Below are 15,472 nucleotides of genomic sequence, written 5' to 3' on the forward strand. Positions count from 1 at the left end.
GCTGCCCGTTTGCTGATAGCTCAAAACTGGAAGAGTCAAGCTTTACCTACAATAGAGGACTGGAGAGTGAAGGTTTCGCATCTTGCTGAAATGGCAAAGATTTCGGCTTATTTGAAGGATCACTCAAATGAACAATTTTTATCAATATGGAGAAGATGGATTGTTTATATTCAAAATAAGCATAGAATGGTGGAATATACGTTAGGCTTTTAGATAAAATTTTTTTTTCTTTTTATACATATACATATATTTCACCTACTTATGTAGAATTACATTTTGTGGAGTTAGGGATATTAATATAAGGTTACTTTTAGATGAATAGTATCCTGGGATTAGGTTTGGGAAGTCCGGGTGGGGGGTGGGGGGGGGTTCAATTGTGATGTACTTGTGATGTGTTCTTTTTCTTATGTTAAAAATAATAAAAAAAAAAAATTTTGAAAAAAAAAAAAAAAAAAAAAAAAAAAAAAAAAAAAAAAAAAAAAAAAAAAAAAAAAAAAAAAAAAAAAACATAAAAACCCCCCCCCCCCATAATCTACCTTTTCTTGGTATCCCAATAATCATTACCTGTCGTCTACATATCTACAAGTACAGGTGAAGGGTGTCGTTTTCATCCTGTCATCCTCACATACACACCCCATTTTACTGAGTTGTAAACCTATGCTCAGATTGAGAACCTCTCTGATGGCTGAAGAATGGAAGTGAACAATCCAAGACTAGAAAATACTGTTTTCCAAACGTAAAGTAGGTGCCTTCCACATCAGAGGACATGAAATGGACAGCAAACACTCATTACTGTATAAAGGATATGAGGTTTAAACTCCCAGGGGCCAACATATAAATGTAACTAGATTCTGAAGGAGCCAATCTTTGTCTCTCTAAGAATAACATTCATATCAGCAGCAAGAGCAGTTTATCTGAGCCCCATCTTTGAATCTTCCACTCTTAAGCTTAAGAGGATGGGTCTCAGTACGTAGAGTGAAACCGGGACAATGCTAAACACTTTAGAACTTCTGAGAAATAAAGACTCCAATGGCACAGAAAGAATGCTAGATCAGGGCTTTTCAACCTTTTCACCCATTGTACCACTTTTAGGATATGGCAATATCCGAGTACCACCAGTCGCCTAGCAAGGTGTCAAAAACTTGATGACCCCCCCCCCAAAAAAGGAAAAAACTGATGAAGTACAGGTAGTCCTCGACTTACAACAGTTCGCTTAGTGACTGTTTGAAGTTACAATGGCACTGAAAAAAGTGTCCCCCAAGGCACAGCCGAGGAAGACACCTGCCTGCCCACCCGGCGGCGCTCTTCCTCCTGTCCGAGGTTTTCATTGTGAGCATTTCTGTTGAGGATTGGCACTGGATGTGGGGTGGGGGGTGTTTGGTTTTTATTCCCCCCGTCTGCTGGGTGGTTACAGCAGGTTTTGGTCACTTCACATGACCCTGGGACACTGTGACGTCATAAATATGAATCAATTGCCAAGCATCTGAATGCAAATCACAAGACCCTGGAGAGGCTGCAACATTCCTGCTGATCGGCGCTTCTTCTGGGCTCAGCAGAAGCACCAGGATCAGCGCCGAGCTCCAGCTGGAGCCTGGCAATGATCCTGGTGCTTCCACTGAGCCCTAACAGCCCTGCAGCTCCAGCCATCTCTCGCTCAGGCTTGTGCGGTGCTGCCACCGGTTCAGCTCATTCCCCTACCCTGCTACTACTTTTCTAGGATGCCAGGTGCCAATGTACTACAGGTGGTACCCGTACCACTGGTTGAAAAGCCCTGTGCTAGATGATATATGAAAACAAGAAAACAACAACAAAGCTGGTTGGTTAAATCTGGGAGTTGAAGTCTACCCATCTTAAAGTCAGCAAGGTGACTTTGACACTGACATAATCTCTTGTGGCTGGCTAAGGTTCAACTTATTCTACACTGGATTTTAAGAGTGGCAATTGCCACAGCAACTTTTTTTTTTTAAATACAACTTTGAGCATGGAGCAAAACTTTGTCACAAGTAAAATAAAAGATTATGAAATACTACTCTTGGCCCAGATACAGATTTTATTAGTAAATAAATATGCTAAATATCTGTACAGTATAAATATTACATACAGTATTAATATTTATATGTTACTTATATGTAAGGGTGTAGGTCTATACATATGCTGTGTATAGTATATTTTAAATATGTGTTATGTAAGTAACACTTGAGAGCAAGCAACTAAATTTCATTTTTAATGTGCGCCGTTGTGCCACAGGAAAAAATGATAATAAAGGTTATCTAATATGCTAAATATCTGGATTACATAAGTCAAATTAAGTAAATAAGATATATGGTACTAATAAATGACCACTTTAGCTCAAACTTCAGTATTCACTTCGGGATATGAATTACATCTTTTCTGCATGCATACAAAGTAAAAGGCAAAAAAAAAAAATGAACATGATACAGTTTTGTATGGTAGAACTGCAAAGGTGAATTAAACCCAAAATGATTTATACTGCATCTGCTTTTGAGAAATGTTTACAATATAACATTGTACAATAGGAACAGAATCTCTAACAGATGTGGCCCTATTTGGGGGAATAAATCAAATCCAAATAATTGAGCAAAGTTTTATCTAATGCACTGTCATTTTGCAGCAGTTATGTTTCACAAGCTAGTATAGTTTTCCAATTTCCTGCTGGCAAAAATAACAGAAAGCAAAATCACACATTTGCAAGTTTGTGGGCTCTCCAGCAGATACCATTAGCAGATTACCTTCCTCATATAATGTAGAACAAAGCTGGGGAGTCTGCACTTTTCTTATCTCATAATTGCAATGCTACATTTCAGGTGACCGTTATATAACACCGCCTCCAACCCCCTCCCCCCTCCAAATAGACAATACCTGTTTATATAGCCAGCCTCGCCTAACGACAGGAGCATTAGGATTTCTTTTTATTGAATTTGACCTCTTTCCAAAATTATGGACCTTTTTTGAGGAGCGCGATGTCTAAAAATAAAATAAAAATAAATTATCAATATTTAGTACGTATAACACATGTAGAGTTACCTCAGAGAGAAAAGCATATTTGGATCATAAGCTTCTCTTAGGACTTATTAAGAAGTTACATTATTTTTCTCCCCAGGTAAATCAGTAGCTATTTTGGAGGTTTTGCTGACTTATGTTTTCTTGAAGCTTTCAGCAAGGGAAGAAACTCTACTCCCTAGCATTGCATAAGTATAGCAGCTATTTTAACAAGAATATAAGTTTTAGCAAGAATATTGGGAACAGGACAAAGAAAAGAATCACTAAAATCGAAAGAAATGTTAGCCAGAAAGCCAACTCATAACCAAAATGAGCTAATATTGCTAACTTAGTTATATCTTACTTTGCCAAGAATCTTCCACACAGTAAATCCTTTAGGTTAACTGAGTGATTGTGCTTACTAGGTAACTAAGCAATTGCTTTTTTGTTTTTTGCTTATAATTTTCACAGCAAGTACAGCAATTTTGTGTTATCAACTAAGATGATGGTGCTCAAATCACCCTGAATCAAGGACTTTCATCAATGGTCTTTTGCCAATTTACAGTGTAATGGTAAGATGGGGAACAGCACCTTATAAAACCACTTGTATTATCACAAGTATCATAGATATGAAGTGACTTGATTCAGAAAAACCAGATCTTACAAGGCATTTGTGGTCTTTTTGAGATTTAAATGCAGACTTATAGATCCCATGAAAAGTGGAGCACAGAATATCTCATATATCATGCACTTTCAGTTAAAAATGGTAGAAGGTATCTGAATTTTTATTTAACATTTGTTGTTAAAGTATTAATTGGAATGGAAAGCTGGGCTCCATCAGCATATAGATATTTTAGCAAGAAAAGGAATTCAAATATCACTACACCTTTTATTTTAACTTTAAATGTTTGCTTGCAAAGAAAGAAAAAAGAATCAGGCTGTTTTAGGTTGGCCCAAGAATAAGAAATAAAGTTAGAAACTTGTAAATGACCATAACATCCACATTAATTCCACATGAAATCAACCTTCTAGTGCCCTATTTCTGAATTCTTTCCTCTCAGAATGTAAAGTTAAAATTGAATTGCTTCAAATATACCCAGGATTTCCCATTTGCCATTTAAATAATAATAATTCTTCATTGTCAGAATAATGTTAGCCTAACAGGTACCACTATTTATTTTCCTTGGGTATCATTCTGAAGATAGGAAGAAAGAAGCACTTCACCATGGTAGAAGAAGCTGGGGAAAAAAAGAATTTACACCAAAACTATTTCAGATAAATATTTTTATCCAAAAAAGTACCAAGTTCTGAAGAGCTAAGGAGAATTAATCAAGAAGATTATACACATTAGTTGGATCAATGACATATATGGACTTGTTAATTGTTTTAACCCCTTTACCAAATAACCACATTGGGTTATATTTTGCCTTCTTATTACACTGAACAACTGTACTGCCTTCTGAATAGTAAAGCTCCATTAATTTTTATAACTAATGTGGATATTTCTGTGACATATGGTCCATGACGGAATAGGTAGGCAAACAATTTCCTGCAGCGGGTCTTAAAGTTAAAATGATGTGGCCAAACAGGCCTGCTCATTAAAGAGGAAAGTGTAAAAGAGCAGTGGTGACACCCTTCCATTTTTTTCATCAGATATATTCTGCAGAGGCTGCTAAAAACGAATGAATAAAATAATTGTGACAATGAAACCAGCTGTTGGTGGACTCTGAATAGCAGGCACTCCCTTTTGTACAAGGAACAAGTGAATCTTTACAATGAAGTCATATTTTATCAACAATGGTGAATATATGTTATAGTTAATGAAACAATATATTGTTAAGTTCGGTTCCATCTAATAAACTAGCAGTGCCATTCAAAGTACTTCTCATTGCCTACAAATCATTAACTTAGTTAAAGCTAGTGTACATCTTGCATTCATCGTGGTTGGCTGTTATATTTTAATCTAATAGAACAATTAAAATTTATTGCTGTAAATATAGTTTAACAGAAATAAAAAACATATTTGTTCATTTATGCATTACATTTAATGCCTGAAAAACGTGACGTTTACAGAAAACGTTCTGCAACATAACCTCAGCATGAATCTGCTAACAATTATGTGGTTAGGAATAAAAAAAAAATCCAGGCTTTGAAATCTGATTAGGAGATGTATGCAACCAGTAGCAATATATTTCTTTAAAAAAAAGAATACTTATAGCTTGCCAGCAATTTAAGCAAGGCATCTTCACACTGAGAGCCAGTTTTAAAACTAGCCCTCAACATAAAGATGCTTTCCTAAATTCCAGGCAAAGACCAGGGCATTTTAAATTTTTTTTTTACATTATTCACTGTATTTATCCAATGATTTTTTTGTGCTTCATCTTTTGGTACTGTATAGATTCATCGATAAGACAAGAATTTTAGGTGCTGAAATGCACCCAAAAAGTCAGATTCGGCTTATTCGCAGTATATGGTAAGGCTTTTGTAAACTACCCATATTTATTGTACATAAGGTAAAGGTTTCCCTGTCCAGTCGTGTCCGACTCTAGGGCATGGTGCTCATTTTGGTTTCTTGGCCAAGGGAGCTATTGTTGTCCACAAATATTTTCCATGATCATGTGAGCATGGCTAAATGCCAAAGCCATACGGAACGCTATTATCTTCCCACCAAAGTGGTACCTATTAATCTACTCGCATTTGCATGCTTTCAAACTACTAGGTGGGCAGGAGCTGGGACAAGGAATGGGAGCTCACCCTGTTGTGCGGCGCGCAGGTCTCGAACGTGGGCTGTCAGCTTTCCAGCTGACAAGCTCAGCGTCTTTAACCACTGAGCCATCGCACCCCTCATACTTCATATAAACCCATCTGAAGACAAGCAGACTCTCACATTTTTAACCTCAATACCATAAAAAATGTGGGTTGGCTTATTCACAGGTGGTGCATTTTTCATGGCATTTGAGTTAAAAATTTGCTGGTGGCCTTATCCATTGATGATGCAGAAGAGCAGCAGGCAGAGCTGGGAGGCGGAGTTAAGCGAGTCATCAGCCTACAGTCATTACGTTCCCACAAATAGTCTAAGATCAACCCCTTCTGAATTCCATTTACCCTTATCTGGTGCCAATTTAGTACTGAACTTTAGTTGACTGGATTCTTGTGTATGGGCTTGAGCAACAAATCTTAGCTGCAAGTTCACGTAATGTCATGATCCTCTGTGCTTGACAGGTGGGCTCATACATGAGAATATATGTATATTAGGAATATTTAGATGTTTGCCATTGGAAAAGTGAAAATAAAGCTTGAGGTTAATTCCAGGACAACAGTTCTATTCTGGCATAGAAAATAAAGGCAGCAAATTTCATAAGACTTTCTTGAACTGCAGAAGTGGGAAACATGTGGCCCTTCCCATGTGGCTAAACTTGGATTTGCTGCAACTGCAACCAATTTTGTTGAAGTTAAAGGATATGGGGGATACAAAGCCCAAAAACTCTTAGCAATTATATTGGCAGACAGATACCTGATTGAATAATTGGCTAATATGCTCACTCCATAATGCTATTCTTATCTGAAGGGCAAAACAGTTTAAAAAGAAAAAAAAAGAATAGAAAAGCATCCTTTTAAATAGTGGATCCCAAAAGTAACTGTTAAGATATTTTTTCTTTTAAAAAACCTACCTTTTTAAAAACTATCAATTCAGAGGTTCCCTTTAAAAAAAATTCTTTTTAAGTTTTGTACCAAACTGAGAGAAAATGAAAACAAAATAATAAAGTATGATTATTTTCTTGAAACTATAACAAATAGTTTATAATAACAAAATGGTTATAGGAATACTATAACAAAAATTTAAATCAGGGGTCTTCAAACTTGGCCCTTTTATGACTTGTGGACTTCAACTCCCAGAATTCCTCAGCCAGGCATGTGCCTGGCTGAGGAATTCTGGGAGTTGAAGTCCACAAGTCATAAAAGGGCCAAGTTTGAAGACCCCTGATTTAAATACTCTAACTTGAAACATGTCAGATCAATTTTAAACCTCAAACACTTTTCTGTAACTGTTCTCTTCTTGGGTTTTTTTTGCATGACAGTATGGATCAACTAAGTTCTTCTTATGTTGAGTTTCTGAAGAATTGCAAGAAAGTAATCCAGGCTCTTTTCCACCCACAATCATAGGGGAGGAAGGGGGAAAAAAATTTTATGCCACGACACAAATCCTTTCTATGCTAGGCTAACTGGAGCAAATGGAGATCAGGTTCCACCAATCTATACAATTACCGAAATGTTTCTTTCCCCATGCTAGCCTGGAAATAATTAATTTTCCTTCAACCTACTTGAAGAAATGTTTTCCACACTTCAAAAGTCTTCCTGCCAATTAAGGGTTTAATGCATTCAGACAGATTGCATATCTAGAGGAATCATAATTGGTTTGGGGTCAGAGGGTGCCTAAATTGAATTGAACTCAACAATCGAATAAAATAATTCAGATGATGGTAAAGTGAAAAGTCTCAGTTGACCACTAAAGATATTAAGTAGCTAACTCAGGGTTGAGATTCAGTCAAACGACATAGTTCAGTAAGAAAGAATTTCAGGACAAAAATTGGTAAACTAAAATTGATTTATAATAATAATAATAATGATAAAGTTGGAAGGGACCTTGGAGGTCATCTAGTCCAACCCCCTGCTCAGGCAGGAAACCCTATACCATTTCAGACAAATGGCTGTCCAGTTTTTTCTTAAAAACATCTGAATACTTTCCTTATGTCAGGAAAGAAAGACCAGCTTCACTGAGGTCTAATATGAGGTTCTTTACAGCTGCAAGGCTGTTTTAGTTTTTTCCAGATTTCAAAGCTACCTTTCCTAATTTTGGCTGTACTTCATATGAGCACATCATTGTATAATGAGCAGAATAATTATTCTGGATGCCACCTTCAGAAATCTTTCTCATTAAGACCAAAGGGAGCTTAATACGACTAGCATTGTAAGGCATTCACTGTAACGTTCTCTCTCCGTTTTGTTCTTTGTTTAATTATAACTGTTGCCATATCCCATCAACATGATGAGATTTAAATTCTGATGAACTAATGAAAATGATTCCCACTTGGTTACATTCCCACAAGGCTACGCATTGATGCTTGGTCTACTCTACTGTTGTGGTGGCACTATCCTCTCGTCATGAGAGATAGCAAAATGAATGTTGTCACTTTTATTCATGAGTAAAAGAGAATGTGCATGACCACAAAGATTAAAAATGCAGCTGTTTTCCCACAGAAAGGAAGAGTAGAAAACTAACCAGAACTTATTGTCAAGCATCAGAAGAACAGGCTATGCATTAGAAGCTCAGATAACGATGTTTCCAAGACATTAGAAGAATGTTATCTTCACTGCCTCGACTTGGGCATTCATCATTCTAACCTTCTCTACCACAGCATTTGTGTAAAATAAAAAATAAAATATTATTCTGCCATTATTTTTACTAGCCCTGTTTCCCGCTCCCTTTCTCTGTCTGCCTTTCAATCCCGTTTCCTATCCAGCACTACTGTTTTCCCTTACAATGGGCAACCTCTTGAAAAGCAGGGGCTTCCATTTGCATTTTGGGTGGGGAAAAGGCTGCAGTAGGTGGAACGATGATGGACAATGGGATATTTGTTTGTTTGTTTATTTATTACATTTTTTATGCTGCCCATCTCCAATAGCGGAAATGTGGGACTTTGTATTCTAGGACTTTGCTTTTCAAATTGTCCACAACAAATTTTATAAGATTGCATTACAGCTTCCATGGGTTTTCCATCTCAAAATGGTGGAAAACCACGTTCCTAATTTTTAACCATTGCCGGTTGAACGTGCAGTAGGTTCCAAAGCTGAGGCCATAGATTGCCCACTCCTGTTTCTGTCAAGTAATGCCAGTGATACCTGGGCTAAAACTTGTCAAGAGACACAGAGACCAGGATCCTCCATGCAAACTAAAGCTCTCTGAGCTTTTTTGTTTTCTTGAAGACATTCATTACCCAAACAAGGTAACATCATCAGTGCATTGGTTGGTATAGTGGCTAAAGTGCTGTATTGTAGGCAAACTCTGCCCACAGCCTGGAGTTTGATCCTGACAGAGCCTGAAGTTGACTCAGCCTACCATCTTTCTGAGGTCGGTAAAATGAGGTCCGATTGTTGGGGTCAATATACTGACACTGTAAACTGCCCAGAAAGTGCTGTAAAGCACTATGGGACGGTATATAAATCTATTGCTATCTTCGTCCCAGTTTTCACTATGCTCATCCTAGGTTCTTGGGAAGAACTTGTATGAAGGCTAATACTAGCTAAAGAAGTGACAGCTGTGACTTCATATTGTTGTACTTAATTAGTATACAGCCAAACTCCTAAAGAATGGAAGGCAATATTAATGCTTCTTTAGCCATGCAAGTCAATGTGTTTTTAGTCATAGCAGCAAGTAATAATATAATATACAATGTATATAGAAATTAGGAACCATGCAAACTGACTCGTTCCAAATGTGTATTTATAAGACTTACGAGTATCTACTTGTTTCCACCTAGCTATCATATTGCAACAAGGTTCTGCCAAATGTAGTCCAGAAAAGATGACAGGAAAGCACTTGTACTAATAAATGTGTGTGCTTAATAAAAGTATTTTGTTCAAGGTCTCTGAGGTTGATCTTTTCTCTCCAAATCCTGTTTTCTTAGCTACTATCATTTCTTTCGGCTGGACATTTCAGTATGCTGTTTCTGTCTGCAGCTTAGAAAAAAATCCAGAAGTACAGCATAGGACAGGGGTAGGCAACCTTGGCTCTTTTATGACTCGTGGACTTCAACTCCCAGAATTCCTGAGCCAGCATGGCTAAGCATGGAAACCTCTCCCTTTCCCCTCAGCATGGCTGGCTCAGGAATTCTGGGAGTTGAAGTCCACAAGTCATAAAAGAGCCAAGGTTGCCTACCCCTGCCCAAATGCCTGAATTTTGATCACATGACTGTGAGGAAAAATATTTAAATATTTAAACCAGGGGTCTTCAAACTTGGCTCTTTTATGACTTGTGGACTTCAACTTCCAGAATTCCTGAGCCAGCATGGCTCAGCTTGGAAACCTCTCTCTTTCCCCTCAGCATGGCTGGCTCAGGAATTCTGGGAGTTGAAGTCCATGAGTCATAAAAGAGCCAAGGTTGCCTACCCCTGGCATAGGAGAATGACAGTGAGCCTATGATATATGTCAAAGGTGACACGCCAACATTTACCAATACCCAACAGCTATTCTCAAACATATGCCCTGTGCTCCCATGCAGTCTCCAAAGCTTCTGAAAATGAGTTTGTTTTGCTTTTATTTTTTATTTTTGTAATAAGAATGGGGTGGCTCATAAGGTTAGAACGCTGGCTGCCAATTGGCAGGCTCGTGTTTGAGACCCGCAAGGTGGGGTGAGCTCCCGTTGAGCTCCAGCCAACTCAGCAGTTCAAACAACAGGCAACCGCGAGTAGATTAACAGGTACCACTTCGGTGAGCAACTTCACAGGGACACAAAAGGGGCCCCAACTGGGTGTCCCCTAGGCAATGGTGATATCGCCAGCAAATCCTTTCACTACGGAAGCACTGTGGTGGACATGGAAAAAAAACCCTGTTAACATTTCTTTATATAATACATAGCAATATAAATGATTGGACTGTATTTTTTTTTCCAAATATATCATTGTGCAAAGAATTGTTTCTCTTTTATTTGTGGATGTGGGGTGACATATCAACAGAAACGAGTTAGGCATTTTCTGAATTTTTGATATGCCGATCTAAAAGTTTCACCGTCCCTGGTACAGAGCTTCCATGCTTCAGAGGCTGAGACACTTAATGAAACAAGGAAGAAGGAAAGGGAGACATTTATAATATTTAGCAATATGCATGATAATTAACAGAAATGGGAGAGACTGAAGATGAATTATTTATTCTGTAGGACAGAGAGAGAGTAGGCAGAATGAAAATGTTCACCCACTTTGTTATGTTTGTGTGTGTGTGTGTGTGTGATGTAGATGCCCATGTTGAAGAACAAAATGACTTTTTTTTTTTTACTTTGACCACACTTAATAAAAAAGCATTGCCAATTTGTAAGGTAAGGCTTCTTGAAGAGCTGCAATTAATGTCTTGAGCAAAAAAATTACATCTTAAGAAAAAAAGTTGGAAGAGAAAAATGGGTAATGTTTTTTCTCTTTTTTCATTCCCTTCCAACATCTGAAGTATTTGGCTGAAATCCAAAAAAAAAAAAAAAATGAATATAAAAAAATAGAAAGAAACAGTAATAACAAACGAGTGAGAAAAGCCAACCAGGAACTGGATAATCTGTTCCTTTTCCTTCTTTTTTTTTTAAATTAAGTTTGCACTTCAGAGTAGCGATTTAACATAGGATAAAACTTCTTCAGATTATCTTCTGCCATATGGATAAATAACTCAAAAATATAACATGGTTCGTTCTAGCAAAAAACTGCTGTGTGTTGTTCTGTTCTATCTCAGAAAGTGATCCGCGAGAGGTTTTTTCCTACCTCTCAGCCTCAGTGGGTAGGCTGCATTGAGGCTGCTTTCAAGGGCTTTTTAGTAAGAACTACCCTATGGGCCACCAACTGGGATCATGATTATAGCTTATTAGAAAACCATTAAAGGATTATCTCTTCTCTGTGACTTTTTAAAATAAGAAAGGAATCCATTTTAGCCACACTTATTAAGGTTGTGCAGTGCTTTAGATCTGAAAGCAAAAAGGTGCTTCAGGGGAGGCCTGAAACCCAGCCAAACATATCCATTCCCAGAAGTGAACTGCTTTATAGTCCTAGTATTTGTTTATTGGCTTTTAATAATAAAGTTCTTTATAATTAAAAAAACAGCATGAGTAATACAATATTATTATTATTCATGATGGATTATATTATATTATATTATATTATATTATATTATATTATATTATATTATATTATATTATATTATATTAATTATATTATATTATATTATATTATATTATATTATATTATTAATTATATTATATTATATATTACATATATTATACACACACACAAACATATATATATATATACACAGACATACATACACACGCTATATACCAGTGATGGCGAACCTTTTAGAGATCGAGTGCCCCAAAACCAGCCCTGCCCCCGCCCACCCCCACTTCGCCGCTGTCCGCAGCCCGTCCCCACTCTGCCCCCACCCCGCCCGCCCACAGGGCTACCCACCGCCTCCACGACCCGCCGCAGATCGTCCAAACAGCCCAGCAGCGCCATGGCAGCCACACCCTCCACCCACGCCCCGCAGCATCAGCTGCATGACGGGGCACAAGTGCAGTGTCCCCGCTGTCTGGCTGCCATGTTCTTGGCTGCGCTGCTCGGGTGATTCTCCGGGGGGGCTGCTGGTGAGGAGGGGCCACGGGGGAGGTGGGGCTGGGGCAATGGCATGCGTGCCTACAGAGAGGGCTCTGAGTGCTGCCTTTGGCACGCGTGCCATAGGTTCGCCACCACTGCTATATACTGTAACTTAATTTTTATTAGCACTTTATTGAGAGAAGTTTTTCCCACAGAAAACAATACATGACACTTTATAAAAAATCCCAATAAACAGACCTGTGGACTTAAAAAAGCTGTTTAGATTCTTTAACTTCCAAACGAAGATCGATTGTCTTACAATCTCTACGTAATTGTGCCTCCACACCACGTTAGGCTTACTAGCTCAATAATTTTGTACTAATGAATAATGTATATCGAATACAATAACTTACTCTGCCCAGAGGACTCATCGGATGTGCTGCGTAATCTGATGTCAAATTATAGTGTGCAGCTTCAGACACCATGTTTAATGGTCGTTCTTTCTTTTCTTCTGAAGTCATAGCTGCTGCAGTCCTGAAAACAGAATATTCAATTACATCGGAACCTGCCGGGGACTCAAGACTAGAAGAAAAACACAACTGATTTTAATAAGAGTCTGAATATGTTACCTGTCCAGATTCCCAGCAAATGTTGATGCAAAACAATAATGATTATGTAAAACATGTCTCTCTGGAACATCCTACAGTAGGTTCTCAACAGGTAATGCAAAGTATCTCCTACTTTAGTAATTCCATACCTGAAAACTTCTCAGGTCTATAGTGCTAAAAAAGAAACAAAAGGGCTGCCAAAAATGAGTCTATTTGATCTGCCCAGTTTTATGAATCACAAGCTTATATTAGCTGAATGACTAACCATTACAGTAAATGGCTGAACATCTGATTGTTCTCCCAGGCTTTGACTGAATGAGCCCCATTGGTTTAGGCCTTTTTTTGGTTTTTCACATTATTGGTTAATTTTCTTCTTGTCTTATATGTTTTTTTTTACCTTTTACTTCATTGTAAGCCACCCAATGGTTGGGAGACCTTGAAATTTGAATATGAAATTATTGAATTAATACAGTAATAAACAGTGGCTTAGAAAAACTGTAGAAATAAAACTAATCTTAAGGAATCACACATGTCTAAATCTGTGATGAACTTCATGAGGCATCCATACTTTGTAGAGTCTTTGAGAGGCTGGTCTGTATAATTCTACAACTTAAGCAGCAAAAACTAACCTTTGATGTCACAGCCCCATTTTGAGGGTGAGTAGGTCTAATTTAACCGTATTTCTCCTTTTCAAGATTAACCCTGTTCAATATCAGCAAATTATAATGACCAAATAAGAGGATTCAAGAAGTCCCAGGAAGTTGAGAAGAAAATTCAAGGAAACCAAATACTTATAAATATAAATCAAGCTAGGGGAATAATTGATATGTGATCTATGAATAGGGTGGACTCTGTAGGCTGAAAACACTGTGAGTAAGAACTACAAGAAAATTTCAGTCTCGGATGGATGGATGGATAGTTGAATGGATTGGTGATTACTCGGACAGACTTAGATATCACCAATATAGATACAGAAGATGGAGCAAAAAAAGGAATATTGTCATATGATGTAGACAATTGTATTCTTTAAATTTTACAAGTTGTAGAACATCTCAATGCACTTTTCATTGCCTAATAAAATTGGGGAAAAATTAGAATATTAGAAACGTTGTTCTGGAACTTGGGTTTTTCACCCATTAAGGCATATCAGAACTAAATAAATGTTGGCCTTTATGTTGCCCTCACAGGTGCACCTTATTACAAGAACATGGCCATAAGTGGCTTATTTGCTCTATAAGCAACATGTACTCATATTCACAAAAAGCAGAAACTGCAGTATGAAACAGTATAGTAGTAATCCTTGCTTAATAACTGGAGTTCCAACGGCCTCATTCCACCCCCATGATTACATGTTTCTATTTGAGCCCTGGACAACCAGTTTGCATTTATAAGCTGTTTGCATTTATAAGTGGTCACATGACTGTAATTTGTGGCATTTTTTGCCAGTTTCCAGCAAAAAAAGGCCCCCATTGAGTAAAACAGTAGAATTCCTTAGCAATCATGGCATTTGTTTAATAAGCTCTACAAAAAAAGGTCGTAAAAATCAGGCATGGTCATATGGTGACCCACTTAATGATTACCACGACTTACAACCACAATTTTGGGCTCAAGGACTACGTATCTGTAACTTGATTATTGTTTCTGTACTGCATTGTTGATTTTTAGGTGTAACAGAAAAGTGTTCTTTTTGGCTGAAAAATAGTCAAACGTAAAGCAAGAATTTAGTAGAAATAAAAAGCTTTTTATTACCTGGAATCAAATAATAAATAAACAGACAACTGCCCAGTCAATTGATCACATATGAATGATTAACATCATCAGTTGAACAACGAAAGTAAATAGTTATTAACCCTTGCATTCACCTTTTCCTAGGCATTAACTTCCCTAATGCTTATCTTTCAATGGTTTGGCTTATTCTAAAATAGTTTTACCATTACAAACTACTTTGGGATTTTGTAAATAACATTGCAGTGCTATTTAACAATTGCTGTACATTATATAACAACATCGCAATAAGAACTATATAAATATTCAAAATATAAATATATATATATATATATACAGTATATGTTTTTACAACTTTTTGTAAACACGTACTTACTGTTCATTCACAACAAATATGCAATTGTCCTGTGATGGCTGTCCTGTCACTGGGTGCTTGCAGGTCACTTTTCGTTCATTGTGACTGTGGAGGAACAAATACAGGAATATCTAAGCATGCATTGATTAAGCTAATCGAAAACCCCTTTTGAAGTTTTTGCATGGAACAGAAAAAAATGAAATGACATATGGATTTGATGATTAGGGAAAAAACTGTAGATAATAGGGGAAAAAAATGAAAGCTATGATATAAAATTAGATTATGTTTAATGTAAACATATTTTTATAGTCTGTAAGACAGACATGTCAAACACAAGGCCAGGGGGCCGGATGCGGCCCGCGAAGTGGTTTCATGTGGCCCGCGAAACCATCCTGGAAACAGTGAGGGAACGGCCCCCGCTGCCTTGGCCCTGGCCCTGGCCG

At 37.5% G+C, this 15,472-nt stretch overlaps 1 protein-coding gene across 1 annotated transcript in view; it reads right to left on the reverse strand.

The window, feature by feature from the left end:
• PLEKHA5 (pleckstrin homology domain containing A5) overlaps positions 1-15,133 on the reverse strand; it is a 103,171-nt gene extending 88,038 nt beyond the window's left edge. Inside the window, exons 1-3 of the mRNA XM_029284757.1 lie at positions 15,051-15,133; positions 12,755-12,875; positions 2,881-2,985 (exon numbers count right to left, since the gene is read on the reverse strand). Of these exons, the coding sequence (XP_029140590.1) occupies positions 2,881-2,985; positions 12,755-12,862 (213 nt within the window). The 5' untranslated portion in view covers positions 12,863-12,875; positions 15,051-15,133. The remainder of the gene's footprint in view (positions 1-2,880; positions 2,986-12,754; positions 12,876-15,050) is intronic.
• Between the last annotated feature and the right edge of the window lie 339 nt (positions 15,134-15,472).

The sequence above is a fragment of the Protobothrops mucrosquamatus genome, unplaced genomic scaffold (assembly GCF_001527695.2).
Source record: "Protobothrops mucrosquamatus isolate PMUCROS unplaced genomic scaffold, P.Mucros_1.0 scaffold906, whole genome shotgun sequence".
Lineage (NCBI taxonomy): Eukaryota > Metazoa > Chordata > Lepidosauria > Squamata > Viperidae > Protobothrops > Protobothrops mucrosquamatus.